This window comes from Phasianus colchicus, chromosome 18 (genome assembly GCF_987193195.1).
Source record: "Phasianus colchicus chromosome 18, bPhaCol1.hap1.1, whole genome shotgun sequence".
Lineage (NCBI taxonomy): Eukaryota > Metazoa > Chordata > Aves > Galliformes > Phasianidae > Phasianus > Phasianus colchicus.
The window spans coordinates 10,844,167-10,864,610 of NC_143453.1; the positions used below are offsets into that span (position 1 = coordinate 10,844,167).

Genomic DNA, 20,444 nt, shown 5'->3' on the forward strand with positions numbered 1-20,444 from the left:
CAATTATGTCTTAGGTCAGATTTTTGTGGGAAGAAGCAAGTTTGAAATACTTTGTTTCTATTTTCAAAGAAAGGTCAGGGTGATTATTGTTCTGTACTATGTAGAATGTCTAGCACTTCTTTACTTCTCCACATTGATTTTCTAATTTTCTTTACCTTTCTGTTTACCTAAGCTACTCTTTTCCCTTTCACCCTGTAAAGTCTGCTCAGATATTTGGTGCCTTGCTGCAAATGTGATCAGTGTCTTGCTTTAAAACATAACCAAGGTGTTGATCAAAATAACAACAAAATAGAAATTGCAGTCTAGTATGTAACAGTAGGCAGTAACAGCAGATTGTTAAATGATGGTAAATGCAATGCTAGGAGTTTGTTCCTTGGAATTGCTATCTGCTGTAGATTTCTGTGGACATAAACCATTCACTTAAAACAGGCTGTTTATTGCTTCTATTTGACGTCCTAATGTGCCCTCTGAGCTCATATTTTGAGACTGTGAACACTAGGCATCACAAAAAAAGAGAGGATCTTCAGCAGTCTCCCAGTTGTCGGGAGGTAAAGGATTTCTGTCATTATTTAGAAGATCTGTGGCTCAAATGTTCCATCCTCCAGCTTGGATAATGCTACAGGTGCTCCTAATATGACCATAGTTTACAACAGAAATTGATAATTCAGAAAATAAGATTTCTACAAAATCTCATGCATCTTGCTATTCTCATGATGATAAAAAGAGAAATATGTTAAAAGTAATAATAAATATTGTTTTCAAGTGTTGAAACTTCTCACTTTTCAGCTTTGGAGGAAGTTGTAAAGCATATTGAAAATACCTTATTTTGACTTTCTACATTTTGGATATAAAATGCAAAATCAATTGCTTGGAATGACTGGAAACTAATTGCTGAGCTGGTTTAGCTGTGTAATAAAATTGGATGTATGCTGGATATTCCCTTAGGGTTGTTCGTGTCTCCTAAAAATGTGCTTTCACCTCTGCTTATTCCTTAGAGTCTGTTCTTAACGTAATAGCTACTCGTTAACTTGAATTTGGTTAGTCATTGGTGTGTGGACTCGCCTGTACATGCAATTTCACACCGACTAGAGGGTTGTGCAACTATGAAATTTTCATTTACTGAAAATAATAAATGAAACCAGTCTTCAGAAGAATAAATATATAAACACAAGGTTTATCCTCAGTTTGTATTCCAGGTAGAACTGCAGTTACTAATTTGTCATCTGGTGACATGGGAGCAGTGTTAAAACCAGCACCTACACATGGGCAGTCACAGGTATGTCACTTCTGTTTTCTTATGAAAACATAACTTTTCAGGTTTTGTAATTTAGAACACTGGAATTAATTAGGAACTTTCATTATAGAATAGGCAAAGAAAAAAACACGAACCCCTCTCTTTTGTTAGTGTTTTAGATTGACAAATTTGATATATTTTCCTTTATAGTCCATCTTTTAAAATGCAGTCCACAGCAGCTAACAGATTCTTATAGCTGTTACACATTCATACATTACTACAGAATTACGATGATCAGATTTTGTCTTTGGAACACAAAGGCAATTGGGCAAAGTTCTCAAGGTTTCTATTTGTTTTATTACAATTTGTTGTATTACAATTTGTTCAATGTTCCCCAGTGTTTTACAGATTGCTTGAGTATCTTTTTCATAAAGCAACCTGTAAAACACTGGGGAACATTGAACAAATTGTAAGAAACTGCAACTTTTTTACATGAATGCAATTAGTGAAGTGTTTTGAAATATAATTTTCTTTCATAATGACACTTTTTCATATATGAGAATGTACTTTAATGAAATCAAGACACTGATCTGAAATGAAATTGACTTTTTATAGCTGAATTTAAATGTGATCTGAAACTTACACTTTTTGTAGTTGATTCAAGCAGTTGTTGGAATTGACCATGTTAGTGGGATAAGACACAGGTGACAGATCCTGATAGCCTCATTCTAAAGAAACTCAAATTTTTAAGGAATTGTTGTAAGCAGCAAATATTTTTTTCAACCTTCCTTGGCAAAGGAAACATATGAAGAAAAGAACCGACTTCTGAAGGAGCGTCTGGACAGAATATTCTCTGGCAATGAGCGCCGTTGTTCAAGGGCTCCAGTGTATGGCAGTGACTTGCTGAGTATTTGTTCACTGACTGGTGAAAGGAGGCCATCCCAGGTGTCTTCCTCTGGGGACAGCAGTTGGAGGTGGGCTGGCTTTGTCAACTGTTGCCTTTCCAGTGCCTCTGGAGGCCCAAGTGATCCATTGCACGAAATGATCCAGACTTTGGTTCGGGAGCAAGAATCTCTAAAGGATGTTATTGACAGGTAATATGTGACTCTGTCCTTGTAGGGCTCAACTGCATTTAGATATTTAGATATTACTTAATCTGTCCTTTTCAGAAGAGCTCTAAAGCCTTATTTCTGATCATAAGCTTGGTTGGTTTAGGTTGGTTGATTTAGCAGTAAATGATTTGCAGGATTCACATAGCCATCCCTTTGGTTTATTTTAGGATCTTGATAACAAAACTGTTTGCTACCTCATTCCTAATTTCAGACTGAAATTCAGCTGACCATATGTCAGTTTATGTTCTCATGCTTTGGGTTTAGTTTTGACTTTTTGCCATTAGCCATCCACAAGGTACATTAAGGCACAGAGATGCAGACAGAAACTTAGCTAAAGATGGCACTTAGTGTGCAGAGCAAATAACTGTGTTTCTAGAGACATAGAATGCAGTCAGAAGAACTCAACTAAAAGTATTTCAAAAAAAGTTTGGTGTTATGAATGTTTCTTGTGTTTGAACTCCAGTCACTGCATACAATAGCCACAAAACAAACACAGTACCAGAATCTATGATCAAAACAGATGAAACAAAACAAAGATAAAGGGAGGGAGAGAATATTAACATTCCTAAGATTTGCAGCGCTTATTAAGTCAGTTCAACAAAATGTGTGTTATAGAGCAAAATTATACTGCTGACAGGCTGGAAATTATAATCTTTTTGCATGTTGCTTCACAACCTGCTATTCACACTTTAAAATGCTTTCCACAGGGCTCTCTTTGTATTGCCAGCTGCAGTTGCTGCTCCCCCATGCTTGTATGTAGCAAACCCTCCCCCTTCATACAGTCACAGACTGAAAGTCCTCAAACACAGCCTGAAGCAGAAGGCAGCTCCACACTTACATCAGTTGCAACGGATTACAACTCCACAATTGCTACAGTTCCCTGACCTCCGCCTGGTGCAGTACGACTCAGGTAAAGATGGACACTGAATGGTGAAACTTTGTAATTTCCTGTTGTACAGCAATGGTACATCTAAATGAAAGCATTACTGTTTGTTTTAAATATAGGAAAACTAGAAGCTCTTGCTGTCTTGCTTCAGAAGTTGAAATCTGAAGGGCGACGCGTGCTGATTTTATCACAGATGATTCTAATGTTGGACATACTGGAATTGTTCCTGAATTTCCATTTTCTCACGTTTGTGAGGATTGATGAATATGCTAATCACGAACAACGGCAGGTAAGTGTGTGCTAACAGTTGTCTGCTGGTACCACAGCATGTGCTACACAGGCTTCTATGTACTACAGCAGTGGAAAGAAATTTGCATTGTTCCTACTTTGAAACGTTGCCTTTTTCCTAATTAGGCTCGTGGGTTTGCTTTGGCTTTTTATTTCGGTGTGTGACTTGCTTTTATTCCTTCTATGTAGGAGCTGATGAAAAGCTTCAACAGAGACAAGCGCATTTTCTGTGCCATCCTTTCTTCTCACAGTCGTTCCACTGGTGTCAATCTTGTTGAAGCAGACACTGTTGTGTTCTATGACAATGATCTAAATCCAGTGATGGATGCAAAGGCACAGGAGTGGTGTGACAGGATTGGGAGATGTAAAGATATCCATATATACAGGTGATTAATGACGTTACAGATTAATGACCTTTCTTTAACGTTTTTAATGTAAGGTCATTTCAGATAATGCTACATAATCTGAAATAAAATGGAAACAGTACTGAAAACCACTTCATTTTAGTACCCGCTTACTGCTTTTTCATATGAGAACATAGACCATCTTAACACTACATCTAATTGTAAGAATCATTCAAATTTTCTGGATGCTACTATACCTTTCGTTACAATTCTTTTTTCTTTTAACAACTAGTGTTAGGGAAAACAAAGCTTTAAAGCAGAACAGGTAGTATCTGTTTTGTTGAAACACGCAAGCATCGCTACATTTCAATAATTCAGCGTTATTTTTCAGTGGCAATTCCTCTCCTTGCTGTTGGAAGCAATTTTGGAAATGACTTAACAAATTTCTGTTCTTTTATTTTTCCTTTTTAGACTTGTCAGTGGTAATTCTGTAGAGGAGAAGCTTTTGAAAAATGGCACAAAGGATTTGATCAGAGAAGTAGCAGCTCAGGGAAATGACTATTCAATGGCCTTTTTAACACAAGTAAGTTAACATTAAAATGTGTTCAAATACTAGTGTTGCAATGTTTAGTAAGTTCAGACTCTTCTTGGAGTAAGAGCAACAGTACTAGAGATGTGTTTGGGCTGGTAAATGTCTTAGATACTGTGATTGCTTGAACTTAGGTGTTAATATTTGAGAAATTGTGGCATTACCTGCTCTTGTTCCCTTATTTGTAAGGCATCACTGATGTGACTTAATATATTCTGATTTCTTGCACCCTGCTACAAACTTCTGTAGTTCGTTGAAAATTTCAACTTTGAAAAAGCCAAAATACAAAGTTAAAAGTATTTGGTGAGATAAACTGCTCTGAAGGTGCAGAGGATGGTGACTGCACTGACAAAGCTAGTCCATCCCTTTCTGACACTCCTGATGTTGTGATGTAGAATGTTGGGGTGCGTGTTTCTGACTGACTTGTAAATTGCCTGATAACTTCATTCTGTTGTGTGTTCCTACAAGAGAAAATTGCAGAAAATACTGAAGAGAAAAAGGACAATTTTCCAGAAGTAATAGATAGTACGCAGTTCATAAGGTCACTGGAAACTAAGTTTATTCAAAGTAATATAAAAAACTAGAATGGTTCTAAAGCTGAATAATACTTGTTTTTCCTTCCAATTACCAAGCAAACGATTCAGGAGTTGTTTGAGGTTCATTCTCCTATGGAGGATTCTGGATTTAGAGTGAAAGCGGAAGAGTTTGTAGTACTTTCTCAAGAGCCATCTCCAGCAGAAACCATTTCACCTAAAGTTGCAAGACCATTCATAGAGGTAATTATTAACCCAAATTAAAGATACAGCTGTAGGACATTAGTATTTAATGGCTGCTTTATCTTTCTGGGGAGGTGGAGGTAAATTCTGCCAGTTGGTTTTCTGTTGGTTTTATGTTGTTTTGACAGTCAATTTTCCTCCTAACTGTGTCCCTTTGGTTGTATTGTTAAGTTTTAAGCTTGCATGGGACTGTTGCATGAGGAGCAATTTATTGCAGAAATTTGCGTTGGACTACAGTGAAATTCTTTCAAGGATTTCTTTTCATGTTTTTCATGTTTTTGAAGTATTTATTATTTTAAAAATGTCTTTCTGAAAGGCCCTCAACAGTATTGAACGAGAGGATGAAGAGCCAGATGATCGCATACAAGACATAAGACCTGAGTCAAGCATTGAACCTTTGGTCTCAGAGCTCTGTGAATCAAAATACAATGAGGAACCCTCACCGCTGCAGGAGTTAGTTGCTGTTGTGGATCAGGTACCATGACTTTTTCTATGAATATTTAGTTAAAATAAATGTTTAGTTCAAATATTTCAATTTCTTTGCCGTTTTGCCTTAAAACAACTTTGTTTTCAATTGGTTTGATACTTCATTAAATGAATGGGAAAAGTCTTACTGACTTGAGCTGTTATGCCGTCAGAAAAGAGATTCGTTTAAAGGAGAGCTTTGATACATTTTCCTTCACATTTCTTTTATTATTCTTAATAGTAACTTCTTTTTTCCTTAATGTGTTCTCTCAGCTGACTCCAATTGAGAAGTATGCTTTGAACTATTTAGAGCTCTTCCATGTTTCAGTTGATGAGAATGAACCACGACTGAATGAGGTAAAATAATATATATTTCTACTCCACCTTGTTGTTTCCTAATGTGTACAATGAGGATTAATATTTCCAGCATGAATGGAAATTTATCCAGTGATGCAGGACGTATTGTAAAGAACTTCTGCTATTTCCTCTTGCTATACTTTTGAACACCAGAATGCTTTTCAAGAAGTGTCTTGTAATCCTTTTGGTTTAAACGTATCAGTTCTTAATTTCTTGTAAAATGAAAATGATGTTCTTCAGAACAATTCAGCAAATATTTGTTGTACTCCATTGGCAGGCAGCAGGGAAAAACGTCATCAGCTTCAGTGAGATTGCTTATTTGGTTAAAGGATCTTCTTCTGGTTGTCTTGAATGTTTAGTCAGAATTTGCTTTATTTCAATATTTTTAAATTCCTGCAACAGAGAACAAAAAAATTTCCTTTAAGAGATTGTGAAATTATCTGTAAAGAAATGGTTTCAAAATTTCTGTGCCTGAAAATTGCACAGCTTTAAGTTGCAGCTTAAAGGATTTATCCATGAATACCACAATCAGTAACTTTTAATCCAGTGTCTGCTACTGCATGAAGGTTGTAAGAAGTCTGACTTTTCCCCTAGGTGGAACTGAAAACAGCAAAGAAAGCATGGGAAGTCCAACATCTGAGGGAGTTAAAGGAAAAAGAGCAAAAAATGCTCTGGGAGGATGAAGAGGAACTTCTCACCTACACTCGGGAGGATGCATACAACAAAGTAATTCCTGATTACTGTATTTCTTAACTGTGTATTTCTTAAGTTATTCTGAGAATGCTTTTTCCTTCCGAGTTCAGTCGTGTCATTTGATTGCATTCTCTTTTTGCTGTGTAGGAGTATGTCTATGAAGGTCCAGATGGACAAACTGAAATAATGCCAGTAAGTATCAGTAACACCCAGCAGCCTAAAAAGACTTCTTAGTTTTGAAACATAAATATCAGTGCTTAGTTAATATGGCAGTAACTAAAAAGTTTATGTTCTCTGCAGCTTTGGACTCCCCCAACTCCACCTCAGGATGACAATGACATCTACATTGATTCTGTGATGTGCCTGATGTATGATACCACCCCTATTCCAGAATCAAAATTGCCTCCAGTGTATGTCAGGAAGGAACGCAAACGGCACAAAACAGATCCTTCTGGTAAATGTCAAAGCTGCTTGAAATTTTGTTGGTAAAAGTTTAAAATATATATATATCTTTACTTCCTCTTCGTAATGATCAAAACATGTAGGTGTGAGATGAAAAGTTTTTGTCTCACAGTGATCTTCAGACACTGAAAGCTCTAATTTAGACAGTGTATCTTTTGATTTAATTATATGTGGTTATTTTACTTCTGGAAGTTCAGTTCTAGAAGAGAGACATTCTGCTGTGTCAGTTAGGCTGGTCTTACGTCACAAAGGCTCTGGCCATAGTAAATCTAGTTGCTGGCAGGATGCTTTTAAGAGGTAGCATGGATATATACATTCAGGAGCACTTTGCAGCTATCTGTAACAAAGAAATCAAACAATGATAGTGCCTATTTACAAATAATTTTATTTCTCTTGTCTTAGCTGCAGGTAGGAAGAAAAAGCAGCGTCACGGAGAGACGGTTATTCCTCCTCGTTCACTTTTTGATCGAGCAACTCCAGGAATGTTGAAGATGCGCCGAGAGGGCAAGGAGCAGAAGAAGAACATCTTACTGAAACAACAAACACAGTTTGCAAAGCCTTTGCCAACTCTTGTGAAACCGGCTGCTGAGAATGGACAGGATAACCCCGAGTGGTTGATCAGTGAGGACTGGGCACTTCTACAGGTCAGACAGCATTTGGCTTTTTGCTGTCCCATATGACGTTTTCCCTATAATTTCATAAATAGCTCTTTCAATATTTTTCTTTCTTGAAGGTTACTTCAAATTCCTGATAATCAGTTTCATATTGTGCTGACCTAACTCAGAGCAGATTGCACATCACTTCTTTCTTTAAGGATAAATTAAAGGTTGAGGATAGTGAAGTCCTATTTTTGTTTTAGAGACTGCTTACTGTAATGGCCCAGATCACTCAGGATATTGGATAGTGCAGCTAAAGTTTTCCTCACCTTTGAGAAGAGAACAGTGATTGAATGGCAGCTTCCTGTTCCTACTGTACCACTCTCTGTGTTTTTGCACACCTATCTGCGTAGAAAACTTTGATGCATATTTATTCTCTATGAACACAGGTGAAGCCATGTACTGAGGTCTGAACTATCTATTCATTCTAACGATGGTGAGGGATGCAGATAAGGGTGAGTGTGGAGGATTGGAATGATTTGTGACCTGAAGCTTTTGTACCTTTATGTATTGTAGGCAGTGAAGCAGCTGTTGGAGCTCCCTTTAAATCTTGCTGTTGTATCACCAGCACACACTCCCAATTGGGACCTTGTTAGTGATGTTGTTAACTCATGCAGCAGAGTCTATCGCTCACCAAAACAATGCAGAAACAGATACGAAAATGTCATTATCCCAAGGGAAGAAGGAAAGGTGAGTTTATTTAGAGTGATGCGTCTTTACTACATTAAGTTTTAGAGTATTTTTTCCTTATCTTCGTAAACACTTTTTTGTTGTTAAATGTTTCAACAGTGTAAATAAATAACGTTAAAAGATTATAAAATTATCCTCATCAGGATTTCCACTTATTTTATATGATTTCTTTGAAAAGAAAAAGCACCTGAACAAAATCTTCCACAAAAGATCATCTAACTTTCCTTCTTATTTTACAGCTAATGTACGAAGCTAATCCTAAAAAGAAGACAAAAAGTATTTATAAGGTGTGCATTGGTATTCTTTCAAAATCAAATCTAGACACTGTGGTATTTAGCAGCAATGGAGGTGGGCAGATACTTCATATGAGATCCATGTTCAGTGTTACTTGAGTTCTCAAACATCAATTAAAATTCCAAATTTATTTTTCCTTTCTTTGTTGATACAGTGGATTGACACCAGACTTCAGCTTTTGGATTTGCTAGATTAATTTTGTCATGCAAGAAATCTTTCATTTCACTTTAACTGTAGTAGGCATTTTTCCACCTGACAACCACCATGTAACTTATCCTGATCATTGTTATGGTACTTAAGATGTGTAAGGATGTACTTCATACTGGGGTCTGAGCGGATCACAGACATGTAGGGAGTTTAATGCTTGAAGTGCCTTTTTGTAAATGAGGGTTGTAATACTCCACAGAAACAAAAATGAATTCCATGATCATAAACAACGTCTTCCAAACCATTCTGCAATTTAGTGACAGAACTAGGTAGAGAATCTAGAACTGCTGACTGTAGCCCCATTCTCTGACCATTAAGCAGGTTTGTCCCTGACTGGCAGCTTCTGCTTAGGAGGAGCCAAGAATTAGGATGGCATGCTGTGCTGGATGTTAACATAGCTTTGTTGGGAGAGCAGTGCAGTGATGGTGTTACTCTCTGACGTTTGCGCTATGCATAACTGTAAACTAATGGGCTCTTGGTTTGAGTACTGAATTAAACTTACGAAATCTAAACTTAAAGCAAAATTCTTCTTCAAATTAGTTTGCCATTTTGTACGTCCCCAAGCGCTGATGCCAGTGTGACCGTGAGAACTGCTCCTTGTTTTGCTCTTTCTTTATACATTTCCCATAGAATTTTGTGTAACAGTAAGTTATCAATGACACGAGGCAGAAACCAGTCTGTGATAGATATGTTGGAGTTCGTTTTTAAATAATCTACAAGCTCACCATGTGTTTATTACAAGATGCTGTGTGGGTGTGTTCACCATTAAACGTTTGTTTCTTTTCATTTTTTAGACTAAAAACAGTCGCCCACTTCGTACGAATCAGATCTATGCTCAGGATGAAGGTGCCACCCACACGCAGCTTTATACTAACCATTTTGAGATGATGAAAATGATTGCAGGGAAAAGAAGTCCACCTATCAAACCGCTGTGAGTTTAACTGGGATGTCCCAACCTCGCCACACGTTTCCTGGATAATTTGTTCTAAATTGCTCTCTCAACTGAGAGATTTTTCCATCTGTTTCAAACTGCTGTTCTGTTTCTCTGTTCTTGACCTCTTTCCTTGTTTTCTGGCCTGTTATTGGAATGTATTCACGTTTCATGGTTAAGTTAGCTTTTATTTGCTGCATGAATTTGTTCACATACATATGAAGAGTTCTGTTATTTTTTTTAAGATATCCTTTATAAAGTAGGCCTCCTGTTTACTTGTGTTGCAAACATTCTGATGTCTGTGCTGTTTAGTTGTTTTCTTTGTCCAAAAGTTACAGCAGTAACTTGCATGTACTCATTTATCATTTACTCCACATCTCTTAAAATGTCTGTCTTCATGCAGGCTCCAGTGCTGATGGGAGTATCATGAAAACTTCACCAAAACCACAGTGTCTCCTACTAAAACATGAAATTAAATGCTCTTTTAAAGTTTTTTTTCTGTCTTCAGTAATACAATTTTGCTCAATTTTAGACTTGGCATGAATCCTTTCCAGAAGAATCCAAAGCATGCGTCTGTTCTCACAGAAAGGTGGGCACTCTCTGTCTTTAAAAGTGCTTCTTTATTTACTTAAAAGAATAAAAATTTAAAAACCAGTTGTTTAACTATTGCATGCTGTGTCTTATCACTGTTTCTAGTGGAATCAACTATGACAAGCCACTTCCTCCAATTCAAGTTGCATCCCTGCGAGCAGAACGTATTGCAAAAGAGAAAAAGGTGCAATCTCCATTTCACTTACATGTATGACTGCAGTAATAAAAAATATAGACGAGGAAACATGAGGAAAATTTGACTTCTGGGAGAAGTTTGCTGATATGATAGTTGCAGCAAGTTGTTTATTTAGTAGCATTTACACCAGGTCCAAATTGGAACCTTGGGCCTGTAGGTGATACTGATACTTCTTGCTCACAAGCAGCATTCTGGAAAACATGTTTTTTAAAAAAAATTAAAATCTGTTGAAAACATGAAACTATCTCATTTTATTCTTGATTGTTCTGTTTCCTCCCTTCTTAAACTATTCAGTAGGAAATGCTTGTTCTTGCTTTTAGATGGTAAATTGCTTGTTCTGTTATGTTCTAAGCTGTATAACATTTGACTGCAGCTCATAGTTTGGAACCAGTTACATCTTGTAACTAGTTATGTGTTTACAAGGAAGTCAGACTTGCATGCTTTGTCTGCACGTATGCTTAGAATTTTTTTTTTTTAAATACATCCTGATTAATTTGTGCACTGGTTTTGACAACTGTGAAACTCATGCTTTGATTTCCTAGGCTTTGGCTGAACAGCAGAGGGCACAGCAACAGGCAGGCCCACAGTCTCAGCAGCAGCAAGCCGGCCAGCAGCAAGCTCAGCAGCCAGCTGTCCAGCAAGCACAGGCCCAACCACAGCCACAGGCTCAGGCACAGGTAGTTCAGCAGCCACAGGCAGTAGTGCAGACTGCAGTAACTACTGTGGCCAACACAGCAGTATTGGTAAGAAAGGGAGGACTTGGTGTCTGATGTAGTAACTTCAGTTCTTCTTTTCTGTGTACTACATCTGCGTGCTTTTACTTGCTTTGGAAAGTAAGAATTTTAGGTCAGTGTAGTGAAATAAAGGCTATTTTTTTCTTCTTTCTCTTTCTCTCCTGAGTGTGCTGGGCACCTTCTGTTTTTATTCACTGTCTGAAACTGTTAATATCATTATAGCAATAATAGGCGTTAGCATTTTTCCACCTCAGAATGCTATATTCTTTGTACAGATATCTTGCATTTTCAGTTTAGCATTTAACACTGTTTATCCAAAGAACTCAGAAAAGAGACTGTAGCTGTAACAGCTACTCTGTTAAAGTAGGTTAAAAAGCAAAGCTTTGAGTAAATTAATCTTTGCTGGGAAAGTGGAATCTTGTGTCTTACAGGACCTACAGTTAGTTGTATTATTGTAAAGCTTTCATAGCTTCTTTAAATGTAGAGTCTGTATTAGTGAATCTGATAACTGGTTGAAGGCTCTTGTTTTAAAGCCAGTCCAGTTTATTTACTAATGTGCTCAGGCAGCAGTGATTTTTAATACTTGTTGAAGGGCCAGAATAGTACAGCTTTTCCAGAGACAGAGAAAGGGCTCTATCCTGATAACACTGCTCTGTATCTCCTAGCACTCAATGTTAATGTGTGAGAGGTTACCTGTGTGTGCCAGTGATGCTACCTCGCTCTCTTCGTCTGTTGACAAGGATGAAAAATATCCAGTACTTACCCAACACCTGACTGGCATCCAATTGCTTATTAACATGGCAGAATCCTGACCTATCCAGAAGTTACTGTTGATGTGCAGAATGAAAGCAAATTTTACAACTATCTCTGCATTTTATTGTCTCTTTCTTGAGTTGTCATTTCTGGAGTACATCACTGTGTTAAACAGCATAACAGTATAAGAGCTATATTCAGTTTTCTTTTATTGTTTTCTGAAGCTATCTCAATTGTCTTCTCAATAGGCAGGCGCAATCAAAACAGCAGTCACGGGAACAAGTATACAGACTGGTAAGAAGATTTTATAATTGGGCATTGGAGATGATAGGACATACAAGTTTCATTCTTTTTTTTACAATATTATTTTTAATCCTGATTTTTTTTCTTTCAGCTACAGTGAGTGGGAATGTCATAGTGAATACTGTTGCTGGAGTCCCTGCAGCTACCTTTCAGCCCATCAATAAACGTCTGGCTTCACCTGTTATACCTGGAACACTGACTGTGAGTAGACTGCATACTAGTTGTACCTCTGGGTTCATTTTGGTTGCACATCTGGATCTGTTTCTTGCATTAGCTGTACTAGTTATCAGAAATTGCACTCCTTATTAACTTCATGTGTCTTGTGACTCTGTATCAACTCCTCTCCCTTAGGGAAATACCAGCATAAACCTGGACAGATTATCAGAATAATGTACCTAAGAGACAGTGCTTAATTATGAACCATTTTTAAAAGTATTATCTTAAGAAATGGGTGATGTCAATGTAATTTCCAGCCTCTAATATTTTATGCTTAGGTAACTGTGATCTTTGTTTTAAGGTTGCAAGACTATAGAAGGTTAAGCAAAAAATGACAGGTAGTAAAATCAAACTTCTGTAGTTGAGAGTTTGGTGATCAGCCTGACAAAGATTTAATCAGATACCAACTGTGAGATATATTCAAACATTTATTAGAAAGGTTTGGATTTTTTTGCTTTTTTATGTCAATTTCTAAAACTCTATATCCTGAAAGTTCATAGCTTTATATGAGATATAAAGACTGCAGAGTAATGACTGACTGTGTTCCTCTTCAGACTTCAGGAGGTACTGCAGCTGCACAAGTTGTGCATACCCAGCAGCGGGCGGCAGCACCTGCGGCCTCCACAGAGCTGGTGACCATAGCATCTACACAGGGGGTCCGTGCAGTAACGTCAGTGACAGCATCAGCTGTGGTAACGACAAACTTAACTCCTGTGCAGACCCAGACAAGATCACTGGTGACTCAAGTTACTCCAGGTAATAATTGTATGTTAGGGATTGTTTCCTAGGGTTCCTACAGAATTCATGAAGTTTGCTTGACCCGAACGGCATTGAAAGTCTGGCTTTGTTGGCTGCACAATTAAACAGTGCTATGATTCCTAACTTGCTGATTGTTGGTGCTCAGATTACCTTTTTTGTTAGTATTTCTGGACAAGGTGTTGCAGTAGAGAATTGCTTAGCCCATAGGGGTTACAGTTAAAAAAGATTGTTAGCAATCAACAGTAAAATATTGAGTATCACAAATACAAACATTATGAAGAAAGGAGTATATATTTTATTATTCTTCATTGTGTTTATGCTAATGGGTCGTTGTCTATACCAAGTCTACAGAATGTAGCAGAAAACATTCTTTAACCACCTGGCTTCTCAGGTGAAATCAGAGAATTAAATTCAATGTTGAGTGTCCTCAGAGCATTTCTTACTTTTCCTTTCACAGCGACACCAACAGTCCAGCTGTCTGGCAAAACAATCACACCTGCTCACTTCCAGCTTTTGAGGCAACAGCAGCAGCAGGCTGCTCAGGTGCAGGTCCCTCAGATTCAGGCTCAGGCACAAGGCCAGTCTCCAGCTCAAATAAAAACTGTTGGGAAACTGTCACAGGTGAGTAAGCATAGTTGGCACTGTTGTACCTCATTTTCATGGGCTAGAATGAAATGTAGATCTCTTAAAGTTGATTCTATGAAAATTTCATAAAGGCGGGGAAGACTGATAGCCATTTCAAGTAGAAGTGCTACTGCCACAGGTCAGGATGTAAAGCACTTACTGTTGCTTACCTACTGGCAACCTGTTGTGTAAAGGAGTTGCTCCTTAGCTCTGTGATCTTAACTAAAGTTTGGCATAGAATGCTACTTCAAAGCTGCAGGTCCATCTCTATTCTTTTTCCTGTAGTCCTATAAAAGATGGGAAATAAAGAAAGTGGTGTATTTTTTCAGGAGCAGCTAATCAAGTTGCAGAAGCAGAAGCTACAGCTTCCTCAGCAGCAGGCAGCACAGCAGACACAGCAAGGGGCACAGCAGCAAGCAGCACAAGTACAAGTGCAGCAGCAACAGCAAACTCAACAACTCACTGCTGTTACAGCACCTCGTCCTGGTGCAGTCCTCACAGGCACTACTGTGACAAACCTGCAAGTTGCTCGTCTTGTAAGTTGTCTCTGACTTCATGAAAACAGCTGCAGACACCTTGTTCTCACTACTGATTTAAATGAACTGGGTGTTGGTTATTTGTGCACCTAAGTGCCCTTTGCATTACTTAGGCTGTATGAAAGACCTAACACAAATAGTTGAATAGCACTTACCGACAGACACATCTCTGAAGTGTGTTAGTGTAAAGGAGAAATCATATTTGGAAACATTTACCACTGTCATTTATTAATCACCTGTTATATGAAGCAAATATTTTTTTGGCTGGTACAATAATCTTCATTCCTTACTGCTTAGACTCGTGTTCCTGCTTCCCAGCTTCAAGCACAAGGACAAATCCAGGCCCAAACTCCACAAGCAACACAGGTTGCTTTGGCAAAACCTCCAGTGGTATCTGTTCCAGCTGCTGTGGTGTCATCTGCAGGAGTCACTACGCTCCCTGTTACTGTTGCAGGCATCAGTGTTGCTATTGGGCAGCCACAGAAAGCAGCAGGTATGTCAGTACGCTTGCTAAAATACAATACACTTTTAATTTCTGCTTCCATAAAAGAAGGGTGCTCAAGTAATGTCTTCTGTGGGACTTAGACTTCAATAAACTAATGTGATGGAGGCTGAGCTCCAAAAATGAGGTAAGAGAATTGTGCTTACTCCACATAATCTGGAGGTCAGTATCATTCTTAAGCCAGAAATCTGCATGTGATAGGCAAGAGCAGATATGGTTTTGAAAATAAAGCTGTAGTAATTCCTTCTTTTTAAGTATGAAGCAGATACAGAAAAACTTGTCTTTTGTAACTGTCTCCTGTAGTGCAGACAGAAGTTTTCCTGTAGGAAGTATAATTGTTAGAATACAATTGTAGCTTGCTCATGCAACTCTACTGTCAAAATCATATGTCTTATTCTTATTAAAATCAGTGGGTTGTTAGTGCTCAAAGCTATGCAGATGTATAAGCCTGTAAAAGCACAATCTGTGTTTGCAAGCTGCTTGGGACAAAGCAGTAAATGAAAACTCAGTTTGTTTATAATTTTCAGGAGGTCAGACTGTAGTTGCCCAGCCACTGCATGTCCAGCAGCTTCTGAAACTCAAGCATCATCAAGCAGCACAGCAACAGAAAGCTATCCAGCCCCAGGTTGCACAGGGTCAAGCTACTGTGCAGCAGAAGGTACTCACAGTTTGCTCTTTCACTGAATTTCCTGATGTTTCTGTGGTTGTAAAGCTTTAGCTCTGGGTTGTGGTGGCACTCCTAGGCAGTCAGTTAATATTCCTATGAGTAAGTCTTACATGTATCTAGAGAGGACTGTTTGTTAAGGTGTTTGTGATTTCTCACACCTCAAGCTTAATGTAAGTTTGTTGGCTTTGTCTTTTGCATTAAGTAACAGAGATTAGAAGTGACTAAAGAGAACCGTAATACGACTAAGTCTGAAAAATTCTCAGACTTTCATTTTTATATTGTAAACTGTGAAAAATTCACTTTTCCCTGAAATGTTACCATCTCGTGGACTTGGCTGCCACAGCCACAAACGTGGTTATATTAATGTGGTATTTTGGAAGTGTATTGCCATATGAAATGTGCCTGTGTGGTAAGAGAACCTTTTAAATGGTTCGGGACACTTGTATAAATGCATGGAAGTTCTCTCTCCCAGCTCCTCTGGCTATTTTTATTTGAGAGGATTTACTTCAATAATGTAATTAATCTCATTAGCTATGTACCTGTTCTTTGAAATACGTGAGTTGTAGTCACTGATGCTTTTTTCCCTTCTGTAGATAAATGCTCAACAGGTCACAGTCCAAACCCAACAGCAGACATCGCAGCAACAAAAAGTAACCTATACTACACAGCCTGCCATTAAAACTCAGTTCTTAACGACCCCGATTTCCCAAACCCAGAAGCCAGGTGGAACCCAGCAGGTGCAGGCTCAGATTCAGGTACAGGTAACACCATTCCATGCTTCTAAAACACTACTGTGATGGGATAACACTAAAGGTAACAGATGTAGTAACACTTTAGCACCTGCTCATATTAATTCCAGTTACATATTTGTTTAACTTTATAATAAAATCAATTGGTAGTGAATATCTGGGCTTTTGCCAGGTCAGAGAAACCAGCTGGAAAGTTTGTCTTTCCTTTTCAAAAGAAATAAACTGTCACTCCTTTTTATTAGCAATGGATTCATACTGTTCTTATTAAGGACAATTAAATTGTATTTCATCCTGTTTTCTGGTGCTGCCTCCTGGCCTAATCTCTAGTAGCTAAAAGGGAGCTGATGGTTACCTAATTCTCTGCATAACTAGATCAGTCTAACCATGGGAAAGGAAGGGGATGAGGAACTGTGGAAGCCTTACTCTTTCAAAGCTGTATCAAAGATAAATTAGTCCATTAGAATGGCCATGCTTCCTTCGGTGTTATATGTAGTTAAGAGGAAACAATTACAGTTATAGCTGAAAATTCTACTTTTCCTCTTTCCCTCCTAGCTAAGTATGCTATTCTGACATGCTCTTCTAAATTTATTTCATTTACAAAGCTGCGCTATCACTGAGGAGGCCAAGATACCAACTTGCAGTAAACACAGCTTAGGAAAGGTTTCTTGGTAGCGGTTTTGATAGTATGGTGTGTTGCAGCTATTAGCAGCTTTATTGTGACTAAATCTTTTTTTATTCTGTGGTCACTGAAGGTTGCAAAACTTCCTCAAGTGGTCCAGCAACAGGCTACTGTTGCCAACATTCAACAGATGGTTTCAGTTTCCCAACAGGTATGTTTTGCCTGCAGCACTTAGAAACCTGGTCCTACTGAAGGCTGATGTATTTGGAAATATAACTTTTTCCCTTTGTGTGGTATGGGTGGAATTTGGGAAGGATGTGACCATTTCCCTTCTATAAAAATGGGTCACATGAAAACCAAGTCAGGTTACTGTAAATTCTTTAGTCAAAATTCTGGTATATACAGCAGTGTTTTTCTTCATGAGTGGAGAAGAGCTGAGGAAAATATTTTCTAAAGCTGAAATAAATTTAAATATTAGCTTTTTGTGATGTATAGTCAAATAATTGAACTAATGAATACCATCTGAGTTTGTTATGCAAAACCTGGAATAAATTGGGAGTTAGAAGTTGTTTAGTACCAGTTCATACAGCTGTTTGAAGTGCTTAATAGAAGTCAGAGTGCTGTGGTATCTGTTCTAAATGTGGTGTGGTAACAGACTGGGAGCAGAGGATGAGGACAAATGGTTCTGTCTCCCTTCCCTTTATTTAATACTGATTAGAACAACTTTCAGATCATTAGCAACAGGCGTACTTACACTGCTGATTGGCAGGAGTGTTTAACTTTGGATGGAGGATGAAGCAGTTACTCTCAGAAATCTAACCCAGTCAGCTCTTAATCTGACACAGTTTGAAGTGCAGTGTTTTAGTGTGAGATAAAATCTGTGGCTGTTCATGTTAAAATGATGATGAAGTGTTGTAAACTTGACTGGTCACCACCTCGGATGTGAGGCTGCAAGGGCAAGGTAAGCAGAGAGAGCAGGAGCCTCATTGGTCAGCACACATCGAGTTATTCCCTGTAGAGCTCTTGGATAATTTTTCAAAGCATATAAAGACTGCCTTTCCTGTTTATGTAGTGTGTTCTTACCTTCCACATACCTTCTGCAAAGAATCTAGGAGCATGTTGTTTAATCTGCACTGAGCAGGTCTGCATTGCAGCCATCCTGTTTCTTAGTTACTGTTTGTAAGAAAAAGTGACAGAACATTTTCTTACCAAAACCACAATGCCAGTATTGCTTCCAGTCCTTCTTTGTCTAAGATGTTTGTCATTCAAGCCGACAAAGACCTTCTGCAGAGCAGGAATCTAATGGTTGCCTTGTCCTCCTGTCTTGCCTAGGTACAAGCTCAACCCCAGACAGTGACCCTGTCTCAGACCACAGCAGGTCAGCAGCAGGTTCAGGTGATTCCTGCAACAACTGCTACTGCTCAAGTTGTGCAGCAGAAACTGATACAGCAGCAAGTTGTGACCACAGCATCTCCCCAGATTCAGGCTCCAGGCGTACAGAATCCAGCCCAGACACCAGCAACATCTGAAGCCCAGAACCAGCAAGCAAAAGTCCAAATGAGGACACCTACTGTCAGATTAAAGGCACCTACTAAACCAAGTTGAACTAATGGTTAAATGCAATAACAGGGAAGTGCAGCATTTCTTGTTTGCTAAGCCAAGTGAGAAGAAGCTACTCCAAACATCCAAATGAAGTCAAACCACTTTTTTTTTTTTATACTTTTAACAGAAGGACTTTGCAACACTTAGACATGAAAACTCTCGCATAAGTTCAGTGTGTTAGCAGCTCTGCAGCACTCAGAATCTGTACCGGGTGCATTCTGCTGCTGTTCTCTGTGCTGATTCAAACCTGATAAATCAAACATTTCTTAGATTTAAGTTATGTCCAGCTTCGCAAAAGTAAATGGGTGAAATGCCATAAATGTCAGTACCATCCATCTGTGTTAGCATACCACAAGCTGCCAGTGGGACCGTGCAGTTCTTTGCTTGAGTTGGGATGTGCTCTCAGTATCCACGTTGAAGCTGTTCAAAGACCCTGCTGTGGTTAACACAAAGTATCTTACATCTCAGTGAGAGCTGCAGGTTGTTCGAGCTTCAGGTAGATAACCTGGAAGGTCTAACTTACATTTGAAGTGCTCCCTGAAAAGCTTAGCCAGTAAATGTGAAAACCTGTAAGTATATGTAATTAAAGGAAAAAAAGAAAGGTTCATTCTCCATTTTTGTAAGCCTTTTAAAATGTTTGTTAGTAGTTTTGTGTACAGTTTACTGCAGCACCCTCCCTGTGTGCTCGTTCTCATACTTCACTTTAAGATAATGGATATTTTAGGCATGAACTGAGTAAATACTGTGTGATGTGTATTAAAGTGTAGCCTTTTTTTTTTTGTATATGTTCAGTGGGTTCAGCCAAAGTTTCTGCAGCTGTTTGTCCCAGGACTGCTGCCAGGGAAACTCCCATGGATCAAATGGAACCGCTTGGTTTTGTTCTGCTCTTGCAACATGTTGAAATGTTCAGTACTTTCTACTCAGCTTTTAGCCTGGGGGGGTGGGAAAGGGGGGAACGGTGACAACTGTGTAAAGATTGAGATCTAACTTTTGTACTATTCTTTTACTAAAGCTAATGATGAATGTATCTTCAGGTGGGTATTTTGGATGTGAATGGAGCACGGCCTCTTCCTCCAAATCAGTTTGCCTTATTGTTGTGAAGAAAGCAAGAAGCTGCACAGAACCGTGAGCTTTTCTTTACTTTTCTGGCATGAACAGAAAAAACTTTGCGAACAGCACTGCGTGAGGAATCACAAAACTCCTGCTGGCTTAAATGGATTTATCTTCCCTTCCTTTGGCCGTCGTGCTGCACAACGTGTACAACTAGACAGTTACAGCATTCCTCTTCCGAGATGGTTTTAAAGTTATTTTTTCATTGTGATCTTTTTACTCCTAGGCGCTGCTCTGCTCGTTTCGAGGCGGGGCGGTGCGGCGTGTGAGCTGCGCTGCTCAACCTGCGCGGGCGGTGCGCTGAGCGCCGCGTGTTACCGCCGCCCGGCTCCGCGCTGCGGCTGTGCCCGCTGCTCCTTCGCTGTCGGGCGTTTGTAGCTGCCCCAGCAGCGTTGTGAGGAATGGCGATGTATCCCACCCGAAGCTGTAATAAAGTGTACATTTTGTAACCCGCCCTCGTCCCGCTCGTCGTTTCCCCGCCCTCCCCGCCGTGTTCCGG

The 20,444-nt window shown here is 38.9% G+C and overlaps 1 protein-coding gene across 10 annotated transcripts in view; it reads left to right on the plus strand.

Annotated features, from left to right (window-relative positions):
• EP400 (E1A binding protein p400) overlaps window positions 1–20,394 on the plus strand; it is a 47,003-nt gene extending 26,609 nt beyond the window's left edge. For 3 of the 10 annotated variants that reach the window (XM_031592736.2, XM_031592742.2, XM_031592741.2), the window contains 29 exons: window positions 1,185–1,276; window positions 2,033–2,328; window positions 3,054–3,256; window positions 3,352–3,521; window positions 3,710–3,906; window positions 4,336–4,447; window positions 5,086–5,229; window positions 5,546–5,704; window positions 5,968–6,051; window positions 6,646–6,777; window positions 6,892–6,936; window positions 7,045–7,198; window positions 7,609–7,850; window positions 8,379–8,552; window positions 8,792–8,839; window positions 9,848–9,984; window positions 10,517–10,573; window positions 10,681–10,759; window positions 11,314–11,514; window positions 12,507–12,552; window positions 12,653–12,762; window positions 13,332–13,533; window positions 13,994–14,157; window positions 14,490–14,696; window positions 14,994–15,189; window positions 15,726–15,856; window positions 16,459–16,620; window positions 17,367–17,444; window positions 18,566–19,596. In XM_031592736.2, the coding sequence (XP_031448596.2) occupies window positions 1,185–1,276; window positions 2,033–2,328; window positions 3,054–3,256; window positions 3,352–3,521; window positions 3,710–3,906; window positions 4,336–4,447; window positions 5,086–5,229; window positions 5,546–5,704; window positions 5,968–6,051; window positions 6,646–6,777; window positions 6,892–6,936; window positions 7,045–7,198; window positions 7,609–7,850; window positions 8,379–8,552; window positions 8,792–8,839; window positions 9,848–9,984; window positions 10,517–10,573; window positions 10,681–10,759; window positions 11,314–11,514; window positions 12,507–12,552; window positions 12,653–12,762; window positions 13,332–13,533; window positions 13,994–14,157; window positions 14,490–14,696; window positions 14,994–15,189; window positions 15,726–15,856; window positions 16,459–16,620; window positions 17,367–17,444; window positions 18,566–18,838 (4,295 nt within the window). In that variant the 3' untranslated portion in view covers window positions 18,839–19,596. Of the gene's footprint in view, window positions 1–1,184; window positions 1,277–2,032; window positions 2,329–3,053; window positions 3,257–3,351; window positions 3,522–3,709; window positions 3,907–4,335; window positions 4,448–5,085; window positions 5,230–5,545; window positions 5,705–5,967; window positions 6,052–6,645; window positions 6,778–6,891; window positions 6,937–7,044; window positions 7,199–7,608; window positions 7,851–8,378; window positions 8,553–8,791; window positions 8,840–9,847; window positions 9,985–10,516; window positions 10,574–10,680; window positions 10,760–11,313; window positions 11,515–12,506; window positions 12,553–12,652; window positions 12,763–13,331; window positions 13,534–13,993; window positions 14,158–14,489; window positions 14,697–14,993; window positions 15,190–15,725; window positions 15,857–16,458; window positions 16,621–17,366; window positions 17,445–18,565; window positions 19,597–19,869 lie in introns of those variants that run through there. The other 7 variants (XM_031592739.2, XM_031592743.2, XM_031592744.2 and 4 more) reach the window with 5 other exon arrangements.
• Window positions 20,395–20,444: the final 50 nt, after the last annotated feature.